Source organism: Dendroctonus ponderosae, unplaced genomic scaffold (genome assembly GCF_020466585.1).
Source record: "Dendroctonus ponderosae isolate FM_Combo_2020 unplaced genomic scaffold, Dpon_F_20191213v2 Dpon_F_20191213_4, whole genome shotgun sequence".
Classification (NCBI taxonomy): Eukaryota; Metazoa; Arthropoda; class Insecta; order Coleoptera; family Curculionidae; genus Dendroctonus; species Dendroctonus ponderosae.
The window spans coordinates 1,090,713-1,102,753 of NW_026018611.1; the positions used below are offsets into that span (position 1 = coordinate 1,090,713).

Consider the following 12,041-nt stretch of genomic DNA (forward strand, 5'->3'; position numbering starts at 1 on the left):
AATGCATCGAACTCATTGAAAAACATTCTAGAAGTTTCAGATCCGAAATAATAGACATTTTTGGCACTTTTTAAGCGTTTTTTGAGCGTTCTCGATCTTTATCCGACGGTTTATTCCTTATTATTGATCCAAACACTTTATACGTGCATATTTGTGATCTTCTTACGTCGAAAGGAATCAATTGAGCTCAAAAAACACGCATGTGGAATTTTGATTTTTGGCCGATATTTTTCTAAGGGTGGCGGTCGATTTTTTAAGAAAATAAAAATTTTCCAAAAAAGTCTCAAATTTCACATCATTTTCAGTTCATGGACGCGAGGAATGCGTCGAACTCATTGAAAAACACTCTAGAAGTTTCAAATCCGAAATAATAGACATTTTTGGCACATTTTAAGCGTTTTTTGAGCGTTCACGATCTTTATCCGACCATTTCTTCTTTATTATTGACCCAAACACTTTATTAATGCACATTTGTGACCTTCTGGCGTCGAAAGGAATCGATTTTCGAAAAATATCTTAAATTTTACATCATTTTCAGTTCACGGAAGCGAGCAATGCATCGAACTGTTTGAAAAACATTCTAGAATTATCCGATCCAAAATAATAGACATTTTCGGCACATTTTTAGCGTCTTTGAGCCTTCACGATCTTTATCCGACGATCTCTTCCTTATTATTGACCCAAACACTTTACAAGTGCATATTTGTGATCTTCTTACGTCGAAAAGAATCGATTGAACTCAAAAACGCATGTAAAATTTTCATTTTTGGCCGAAATTTTTCCAAGGGTGGGGGTCAATTTTTTGAAAAAATGAAAATTTCCTCAAAATGTCGAAAATTTTACATCATTTTCAGATCACGGACGCGAGAAATGGATCGAACACATTGAAAAACATGGTAGAAGTTTCCGATCCGAAATAATAGACATATTTTAAGTGTTTTTTGAGCGTTTACGATCTTTAGCCGACGATTTCTTCTTTATATTAATAATAAATAACATTAATACACGAGTAAAAAACTGATCAGCTTGTGAAAAAAATTGAAGTTTATTCTCAAATTTGTCCACAATTTTTTGACTGTTTTATTAACAATTTGGGTACTTCATACACTAAGGAAGGAAGAAAAATCCAAAGGATTAAAATCCGGACTTCGTGCTGGCCACTGTGTTTCACTTTGGAGTTTTGCAAAATTTACCGGGACCGGGACTCAGTTTACCAGAGGCATTGAACTAAGGCAACTTTCCCCATGTGAGTCATCATCAGTTCATCATACCGAAACCTGTAGGTTTCCCAAAAAATTAAGATAATTAAACTGCAAATCATTGTTTTCCCCTTATTGATGGCCACTCAATTAGGACAGTCCACCGACAAACATCCAGTTAATTAACAACCCTTCGGCATGGCCGGGAGGGTGCAAAAGGGTGGCGGGAGGTCGGACTCTTCCCAGCGAAAAAACACCCCCCTGAGCAGCAGATGTCACCGGTCGGCGTCAGGGTTGGCCGTCGTGCCCGTCGTCGCCCTGGCAACGGCACCCTGGGCGCGAGGTCGTCGCCTAGCAACGCCCAGGTGTCGCAAGGTCCAATCAACACGGACCATCTTAGGATCGATGTTTACCCTCGACCGATCGGCAGCCGGCTCGGGCGCCTTTTCAGCCCCCTCGTGTTGTCACATGCACGCACCGCGACGCTCTGAAAATACTCAAAATTGTTTATTTTTGTCCTCATCCTCCTCCTCCTCCTCCTCTCCTCCTCGGCTCTTCGTTGGCTTAATGAAGTCGATGTTATCGGGACTGTTGTGTGGCTGTTCTTTTTCCGGGGAATTTTCAGAATGTTCAGGTTGAACAGTTGCCATAAAATGGTTAGGTTGGCGTTCTGTTTTTTGGCCGCAGGATTCAAGTGATATAAATCGCACTGACTTTTGCAGTCGCGAACGTAGCTGGCATCGGACTTCTCTCTCGCTCCCATACCAGTTCATAGGGGTGATAGACGGCCGGGACGTTGCTACGTTCAAACTTGATACATTTGCAGCTAAAAATTTTTATGCCCATTTTGAATTAGGTACATTGTTTGGGATAAGACAATCAAAGGCCGGTACAAAGTGAGCTCTGTTGGGCTTTCTCACCTGAATTCCGTGGAAATTATTGAATAACTGGATGTTTTGCAAACACGCCCCAGACGACGGCCCAACAACGCGAAAATAATCAACTTTAGCAACCAAAAGGCGGAAAAGCGGGTAATGAATTGAATATTGTTGATTTTTTGCAAAACGGATTGAAAGCTCTATTGTCTGCGCCGACATTGATGTTAGCAAAAAGCGTGAAATCGGGCTGCTTCCGATGAATCGTACAATTTATTGGGGACTTGGAGCAAGTGGGAAATTATTGCGCAATTTGAAAAGTTTCCGGGAATTTCTGGGGTTATTTGTTTAGTGTTGCAAAACTGCTTAGAGTAAGAGCGGCAGTCAGCAACAATTTCTACGGATTAAGCCCGTGTCCCATGCATCCGTTTGTACGATGATACGATGGTACGAAAGTGTTTCTATTGGTTGGTGGAGATTGTTGGAGATTGGTTGGAGAGGCAAAACTCCACTTTGCGCCCTTTCTTCGAAAACTCCCACACTGGACTTGAAATGGTATCAAGAGTGACCTTTTTCGATTAGGGACGAAACAACGAAAGGCCAATATTGCAAACTTTACCGAAAAACCGGAAAATTATCGGTTATTTTCGCGAAATTTTCCATGTTGTATGTCATTTCATGAAAAGGGAGTTTCTCAATGAACAATCGCGTCACGGAGAAAGCAAAGAAAAGCCGAATTCTGATAAATCACTAAAAAATCCATCTGCTGGTTTGATGAGCTTTGATGTTAAAAAAGTAGAAAATTTCCCGTCTTTTGCGCTTTTTTCAAAAACTCCCCGAACTGTTTTACTGTCTTCAGCTCGCCGAGCCTGACAATTCATGAAGAGGGACTTTTTCGATTAAAAATAGCGTTAGGGAGATAGCGGAAGAAAAGGCGATTTTTACGCGTCTTAATCCCATGGTTAAGGAATTTGAAATTAATCGCGATCACGTCAAAAAAGTCGCCATTGGCAAAAAATTCCCACAGATTTTGGGTAAAAATCGAAAAAATCCTTCTGCTAGTTTGACAAGATTTAATGCCACAAACGCAAAAAATCAGCAGTTTTTCGCAATTTTCTCGAAAACTCGAAGTTTTCGCGCTTCCTTTAGTCTCCTGGGCTGAAGGAGCTTGACATTTTATCAAGAACGATTTTATCCAGTTAGAGCAGGAACCAAAGCAAACCGTCTGTTTTGGGCGGATCTTCCATCCACTCAACATTTCGGACGAAAACAAATAAACAAAGAGCCCTAAGGAAGAGAACACGCCCAATTCCACCAAGTTTGGGGTGTTGCCAATTGTAAAAAATCTGTCAATATGTCAAATGTGTAAAAATCTGTCAATTCGTCCGTCGTCTCGTACGACGGCGGACGAATTGACAGATCTCCAACCAATAGAAACACTTTCGTACCATCGTATCATCGTACAAACGGATGCATGGGACACGAGCTTTACTAACTAATATTAAGCGACTAAACTCAACGCAAAATGTGCAAATTTTCCCTAAAAAACTCGAGCCGAAATCGCGCATTAGACAAAAAACGGGGACAACAAAATTAAATCGAATTAAACTGATGGAAAGCAACAACAACAAAGATTCGCAGTGTTTTAATTTGCCAACGGCGCGCTGTTGCTGATTTGCCCTTTCCAAAAAATTGCACAAAATTAACTGCTGATGGCCCGGCCGCTGTTATTTAATTCGAAAATACCTGCGAAATTCCCCATTTCAGTGGCGGCTTTTTCGCTAGTCGAATTTAGTCCGGGGAAATTGTTAGCGAACTTTTATGAAACATGGACTCGATTTGTCCCAGGAAACTGCGAATTGTAATGGCAACTTTTTGGAACAAACTTGTGAGCGGCCCCATCGTCTTTACAGTTTTTTCTTTTAACGTCGCTGCACTTGAAATAACGGAATTATTAGTAGCCGAAACTCGCCTGCATTATTATGATTTGTAAAAAGTTTTTCAATGAATTCGAGCGTTTCTTTCGGGGCATTATTCTCGCCCGGCCCAGCTAATTAAACAAAGAGCTCCGACCGATTCGCCATCGACAAGTGACGTAAACAGTTTTGACGTATCCGGTCATTTGGAAAAATTCGATCCTCCATTCTTCCAAACTGAAACGTTTTTCCAAGTTCGGGAGCGGCACCACATAACCAGTTTTTCATTAAGCGCGTAATTTCAATGTAAGAAACCCAACGTTTTATGTTTGATGGGCAAAATGGCGGGCTCTTTGTCGGCAACGCCCTGAAGTTAAAACAAAGATTTGCGGCCCGTGTGTGACATCTATATTGACCCTTCGAACAATGGAGGCCGTTCGGCCGCAAAGGGGGCCTTTAAAACTGCACAATAAGGGCCCAGCGGCCGGTACTGCACAGAGTTTGTAGAAGAATTTGCGCAAAAAGTGCCTTTCTCCTTTGCCGTGTAGGTATTGACATTCGGCAGGCTCTCGGCCCTTGATTACGTTTCACGTTCGGGCTCAATTTTCCATTCCCTTGGGGCACTTAATTTTCTTCCATTTTGTCAGTTTCTCCTGATGTTCCGGAATTCTATCGGTCCCCAAATCCCCCAATATGCTCGGCCAAAGGGCGACGTTGTTTTTGGCTGGGCAACACGATCCAGAGCCCGTTTTTCTTCCTCTTTCCTCGGAAACAAACGCTTAATTGTTCGGGGCCTGAGGGCCTCCCGGCAAGCAATAATCGCCTTGTCGAACGCACATCAAATGTGAAATTAGCTTCCGGCAGTGTTTTTTTCTCTATTGACGAAAAATAAAAGACGCAGGCCCTTCGAAACCCGACGCATAATAAGCCCTCTCTACATGGATCCCAACCCCATGTAAAGCCTCGCGCAAACTATGAAAATGTACCTTTATGTTTTTTCGATTATTAGCCCTTCAATAGATTTATGATGGATATCTGGCAGCCTTTGCACGGGCAGGGCGGCACCACGTAACAACTTATTAACTGTTTTTTGCCAAACATCTAAGCCACTAAGCATAATTCTGATTTATTTTCCTGGGTCTCAGTCAAACTGTGAAGTAAAAATTTTAAACATCGTTTATTTCATAACGTTTCGGCGAGACAGCAGCGCCATCATCAGATTTAAAATTTATACAAACTCATGATTGGTAAAAATCAACCTTCTTTTAGGTCTTTGCCTTCTTGAAACCTTAAATTTGTCTTGAAACATCGGTTATTTCATAACGTTTCGACGGGACAACAGCGCCATCATCAGATTTAAAATTTACACAAACTCATGATTGGTAAAAATAATAAAAAAGAACGTTGATTTTTACCAATCATGAGTTTGTGTAAATTTTAAATCTGATGATGGCGCTGTTGTCCCGTCGAAACGTTATGAAATAAACGATGTTCAAACTGTTTACTTTACACATGTATTTTAATCAAAATAGCGCCAAGTGCACTGACTAAATGTGCACCCGAGATAATGCGCATGATAGTTTTCAAATTTCCGATCTTTGCGCTTTGGGCGAATTCACTCCCATTAAATCATTTGCAAAATGCCCAAATTTAAACACTTTTTTCCATAAACGACCCCTCCTTTGGGTTCAAGCGTGCGCCTAGTAACCACGGCTGGACTTTTCCGAAAAATCGCCTTGTTTCTACTGCAAAATCCGTATTTCCCAACGCCGCAAATCCACAATGACTCACTGGAATCCATGTAAAACTTCCTCGGCCCGCGCCCTGCCAACTGACGCCCCGCTCGGCTGCCATTTAATTTACCTCGAATATCGAGCTGTCAATTTGCCATTTTTATTTGTCCATCGCATATTCCATAAAGGGAACATCAGAGGAAGCGTTTCCAATTTCCCGGCATGAAATATCCCGGCAGCACCAAAGCAGGCATCAAATCGGAAGCAAATAGCAATATTGACGGTTAAATAATTAAAGCCTGCGGTTGACAGTTCAGGGGGGGCGACCCCCGTTACCACCCAACCCCCCTTTTTGGGCGGCCAAGTTACCGGTCCGATTAAATGACAAACAGTGACGTACCCAGTGGGGAGTTATTGAATGGTTAGGTTAGACGGTGACAGTTCTGACAGCACTCAAGTCAGTGTCAAATCGCATAGGCCCGCTTGATTGTTTTGCGTAATAGTTAGAGGTTTGATGGGCTATTTTGAGGGCGAATCTTTGTCACGAAAATTCGCAAAAGCGAATCTAAGAGGCCGGGATCCTGTTCAATGTGAAAATGGAAATGGGCGCGGTGGATTTTTGAAAATCTCGGAAAATTGCCCTAAAATCGACTTTACATTTGGGGTTTTTCGGGACAGCTTTCCTCCCAAGGAGAGATTTAATAGATATTCATATGCAGGGCGGTTGAGATTATTATAAAGAAAAGTGTCGTTTAAAGGGCGCAACCGTTCAAAACTGGTTTCGAGTTTGGGCAATTTGAGCCCTTTTCACCAAAAATCAGCATTTTGCAGCATATAGTCAAGCGTAAAGTACAACCACACACAATGCGCGAGAAACCACTATGTGAAAATGTGGTTGACATTGACATTTGCCAGAACCTAACCTTGAACAATTGGGCATTTGTGAATAATTGACGCCGCCACTGTCACCGATGGAGCGTTAGATCGACGAACGCGCCGGCTGCACAAAGGCGTCCGCTAACAAAGGACGCTCGGCATGGCGTCCAATATGGCGGCTGAGTCGGACAGCTCGAGCGTTAGGCGGGGTGACATAATGCGATGGGAAAGCGCTCGACTACGAACTCAGCGCCGTACACTCGAAATTGCCATCTCGCACAAAGGAAAAACGAATTTCCCGTCTAAAACACTCTTAGACGCAAACCGTTGGTTTTGTCAAAGTGACAGTAGAAGACAATTGCCGTCAGGAGCTGGTTCATAATCGCATGCAAACCCAACGGAATTAGACAAGGAAAGGGCGACTCTGTCGTGTGAGGAAAGGAACGCCTATAATCCTTAGTGTAGATAGAGTGACATCGACGTGATCGAACGCGCTCCTGCACTAGCCAGGTGTGGTTGCGCACAAGCGTCTAGGTATACGGCACTTCTTGTCAATTGTATCGATTGCGACGATTCGAACCTAGCGGTTTGTTATCATTTAAGACGATTTAAGGTTAGGTGATTTTTCCCGGTGTTTTGTTGTAACCGTAAACTCTTTGGATTTTATTAATATAGTGTTGGACTTTGACTGTGTTAACTTAATCAATATTGATAAAATTATTGGACTTTTTGAAGTTTGATTTAGAAGAACTTAACGATGTGTTTTAACGTTACTCTATATATTATGTACACCAAATGGGGTGTTTTAATAATAAAAATGTATTATTGAGCAAATAGATAGTTGGCTTAAGTTATTTTCCTATGTGCAATGGGCAAATTTAATTAAAATAAATTATCAACGATTTTTTAATTTTAAAGTAACAGAAAAAATAAAATTACTATTGTAAGAGTCAAGAAATATTAAGCAAAATAATTGTTGGTATCTTCTGTTTCCATTTACTTTTTGTTTAACAAGTCAAACTAAGCAACACATGAAAATAATTGCCTTTTTCCACTATTCCAACAAAAGTGGAATAGTAGTTCGACTTTTTAGTAGGTAGTACTATGTGAATTAATTTCATTATATCAGGCGTATAAAATACTAGGATTTGTAATCAGAAATTTTAAATATTTTAACAATACAACATTTTTTTATTACATTTTTAGTATTTAATGTCATAAGCACTCTTACTTGTTATTGCCACTTGGGTGATGTTTATTATAAGTTTTACCGATAAATAAATCTATGGAATGTATTTACTAATTTGAAAACTATCCATACAAATGTATCGATGTTTGTAAGGATATTCAATATACGGTCAAATATACAATAAACCAAACTTTTTAGGAGATTTATTCAACGGTTTAAGTTGCTTACTTAACTACTACGAATACAAAATCTAATACCTATTTAAGTTGATCAGAATAAATCATTTGTAAATCGTTATGAATTAAGAAATACTCATAATTATCACTGTCTTTCTTTGTGCTAATATAAAGGCAATGCTATTATTTTTGTTCCAACAAATTCAAACAATCCCTCTTAAAAAATTAAAAATTACTAGCCAGGAGCGTATAAAATTTACCTATGAATTTCTGAACGATACTATTTGTTTGTCATTTTTATCTAGAGCTTATATAAGGTTGGAAATGCACGAGAGAATGAGAAAAAAGTGATTGGCGGACTCGCGGTTGTTTATCTCGACAAATTATAAAATAATTATCATCAAACAATAAACAAAACCACCTAACCTTAAATCGTCTTAACTCATTTGTAGAACTTGTCAACGATACGTTCGATAACAACAAACCGGTATTATTGGCTTATTTGATGGTTCGAATCGCCGCAATCGATAGAAGCGACAGGACGTATACCTAGACGCTTGCTGGTTGCGCGACCAGTCAACGTCAACTTCAACAGCGATGGCAGATGAGCCGCCAGCCGCAAGCTCTGAAAGTTGCTCGAATCCTGCAAAAACCCCCACAATCACCGTGCACGTCAAAACGCAAAGGTCGCGCCACTCCTTCCACGTGCCCGAAGACATGGAAGTGAAGGCTTTCCAGCAGCTGATCGCGCCCGAGTTCGAGGCAGACCCCGACCAGGTGTGCCTCATTTTCGGGGGCAAAATCCTAAAGTGCGGCAGCAGCCTCAAAGGCTGCAACATCAAGGAGGGCCAGACGGTGCACTTGGTGGTGCGCGCCGCCCCCTCCAACCCAGAGCCGCCCAGATCCGCTGCGCCGAACCTTCCAATCGCCGACCTGCTGGCCAGCCTGCTAAACAGCCCCCTGATGGCGCCAGAGAGGGTTCAATCGCTGATGCTCAACTCTCCGCAGATGCAGACGATCGTGGACAGCAATCCGGAAGTCGGGCACATTGTGCAGGATCCCGATCTGCTGCGCCAGACTGTGGAAAGCTGGAGGAACCCGGCTGTTTGGGAGGAGGTGATCAGGAGGCATGACAGGGCCATGAACAACTTGGAGAGTATCCCTGGGGGACTCAACGCCCTGGAGAGGATGTACCGGGATGTGCAGGAACCGCTTCTATCAGCAGCGGCTGAGCGGGACGCGCCGCCCCCATTCGCTGGCCTGGACGCGGACAGCGACCCCAACAATGTCCAGCAGGGGGCGGAGAATAATGATCCGCTTCCAAACCCTTGGAACCACTCGCTGTTGGAGCATCTGCAAGAGGTAGTGGGCGCGGATATTGACGTAGCGGTAGCGATCCGCGCCCTCCTGCAGCAGCTGAGTGAAACGCTGATGGTCAATCCGTTGGAGCCGGACAATCCGTGTTTAGCACCGCCAGCAGGGGCGCCGCCTGCCGACGGGTCGGCACCCGCTGCTCAAACGGGGTTTTCCCAATTTTTGTCCAGCCTGTCCAGCCAAGCAGAGCGAGCCGAGCTGCGCTACCAGCACCAGCTGGACCAATTGGCCGCCATGGGGTTTATGAACCGAGAGGCCAACCTGGAGGCGCTGATCTTTAGCCTTGGCGATGTGAACGGGGCTGTGGAGCGTCTCCTACTTGCGCGGAATTTCACCTAGCTGAAAGGGTATTTCAGATGTGGTTGATGTGCCAATTTAGGTTAGAAAGTCCTGTTTCTTGTTAGTTTGCCAATAAAATTCTAGTTAATGGGAGAAGTTGGGCAAAGGAGTTTTCCGTCGGCTTCGTGCTAAAACTATAAACATTGTGTTACGGGCGAATTCGGAGTTTTTGGCGGAAATGGACTGGAAAATGCGGCAAAAGTAAATTAAGCGAGCTGAGCGCATCGGAATGCATTTAGCAGCAGCTCGGAAAAGCGAAAATTAAATTGATTACGCGGCTTTTTTTGTTGTAGTCGTCGACGCTTAATCGGATAATCGAAAGTCGCTCGTGTGTTTTAATAAAATGCCACCTGATTAGTGAGTCAAAGCGCTTTTCCAGTTGTTGTGGCCCCAAAAAAGCGCCGTAGTTCAATACGATTGGAGAGACACTGTGGGTTTTTGCATGCAATTGCTTTAAGGCCGGTTTACATGCAGTTGTATTGATGGAGACGGCGCTGTTTTTGCCTGCTTTTCCTCATTTGTCGTATCTGAAACACTGTTAAATCTGGGCGTTTTCTTAATTTGTGACTTGACAGTGTTTTTTCCTTCGCTGACTGTCAAGATGACAGCTCCTTTCAAGCATCCTGACAGTTTTCAAGCATTATGACAGTTCACGTCAAAGTAATGGAATTTTTGCACTGATTTCGGAAATTTCACGCTTTAGGGATAGGAAACTGCTACAGAGTGTCCCATTTAAAAAATGCAATTGAGTCGTTTTTGTCTCTTTTCGGAAGACTGAAGCAAATTGCTCTAAGTGTGGCTCAGGCACAGAGTTTTCCGAACTCCGAGCCAAAATTTCAAATCGTTATCAATGGAAATCGCGTTACGTTCAGGATAAACACGCAATGATATACAGGGTGCCCCATTTAAAAAATTGAAGTTTAGGTTTTTTTTATATAAGCGGCAATGGTGCACGGCTGAAAATCATTCGAATTCATAGTCTCTTCGTTTATTTAGGAAAACGTGAACATCGGTATTGATTTTGGACTTTTCAGTTTCGGAGACTGCGTTTATTGACAGTTTTTATCAATTTTTTACAAACTGTTTGTTGGGTATTTCATTTATTTTCATTCAGAAAAAATCACAAAAAAGCCGTGAAAATTGATAAAACTGTAGTTAAGTTCTGTATTGTTGAGGCGGATTCATTTTTTTACAAACTGCTGGTTGGGTATGCATTGCCCAACAAGCAGTTTGTAAAAAAATGAATCCGCCTCAACAATATAGAACTTAACTACAGTTTTATCAATTTTCACGGCTTTTTTGTCGACTAGAACGAGGCTTTTTTGGAATTTTTCCTGAATACAATTGAGAAAAGCGTCTTTTTCTCAAAAAATACGATTAGAGCAATTAAACGTGTCAAGGTTGCACTGGTGGCCCCTTTGGAGCCCAGATTTGACCCCCATAAAGCGCGAATTCAGGTTTCAGCAGCTTATTTCGATTTGGACGCTTGCCATTCCACTTTTTCATCCTTTTTCTCAAAATTGAGCGAGGTTTTTGAACAATTAAACATTTTTTTGGAAAATTACCGCGGAACATCAGGGTCTATCAACCTCACTTTAGAAATTTTCAGAGCTTGCAATCGCCACCCCCAACCAAGAAGATCCAGTAAAAGAAAACAATGTGTAAGATTGAAAGTTTTTGGCCTTCGCAAGTGGAAAATTGGTCGTTTTTTTGGAGATTTTCAAAATTGCATAAATCGGTCGTCCCGAACACAATTTTGCCCTCCAAAATCCATCAGTTTTTCTCAATATTTTCGTTTAAAAACGCAAATGACGACTGAACAGTTTCGTTCGAACGGTAATTTTTTACTGTTTTGCCATGGAAGTTATCGGTTGGTCTGAYACKCGCYTATGAGCTTTGGACTTTTAACTCRCTTCCATTCAAGAAACMGYCACTTTTCTGCWTGTTTTSCGTGGAAATTGCAACGCAAATTGAGCCTTTCTTCGTCGGGAAAACTCATCAGAATATTAAGAGTCCCCCGTGTGGAAAGCTGCCGTTTATGTGCGATGCGAATTAGATTTTTCTCCATTCACCGAGGGCTCGAAATCTACCCGATTTGCCTCCCCCTCGTGGGACTGTTAACACATGTACGGTGGAATTGTTACGCCATGCATTCCTTCTGCTTTATCAAAATAGTCCCCCGAGGGTTTCGCGAAGGGTTTTATCCCGATTTTAATTTGGAGAGTTAGGATCAGGCCCCCTGCGCTGGATAGGGAATATTAATTAGGCGGATGGAAAGTACATCCATCCACTCAGATCAGCGCACAGAGGGATTTGTTTTGTGAGTGATACGGCCGACACAATATGGGGGAGGGTTTTTTCTGC

At 42.3% G+C, this 12,041-nt stretch overlaps 1 protein-coding gene across 2 annotated transcripts; it reads left to right on the top strand.

Annotated features, from left to right (window-relative positions):
• The first annotated feature begins 8,512 nt into the window (after positions 1 to 8,512).
• LOC125504245 (ubiquilin-2-like) lies at positions 8,513 to 9,770 on the top strand. 2 transcript variants are annotated; one of them, XM_048665947.1, is made up of 2 exons: positions 8,513 to 9,182; positions 9,213 to 9,770. In XM_048665947.1, exons 1-2 carry the CDS (start codon positions 8,562 to 8,564, stop codon positions 9,675 to 9,677), a joined length of 1,086 nt encoding a protein of 361 aa, XP_048521904.1. In that variant the 5' UTR covers positions 8,513 to 8,561; the 3' UTR covers positions 9,678 to 9,770. The 2 variants fall into 2 exon arrangements, with proteins under 2 accessions (XP_048521904.1, XP_048521903.1); XM_048665946.1 differs by having other exon boundaries at positions 8,516 to 9,770.
• The last annotated feature ends 2,271 nt before the right edge of the window (positions 9,771 to 12,041 follow it).

Excerpts from the sequence above, each read along its gene's own strand:
- LOC125504245 (XM_048665946.1), top strand. The coding sequence starts at position 8,562 with ATGGCAGATGAGCCGCCAGCCGCAAGCTCTGAAAGTTGCTCGAATCCT.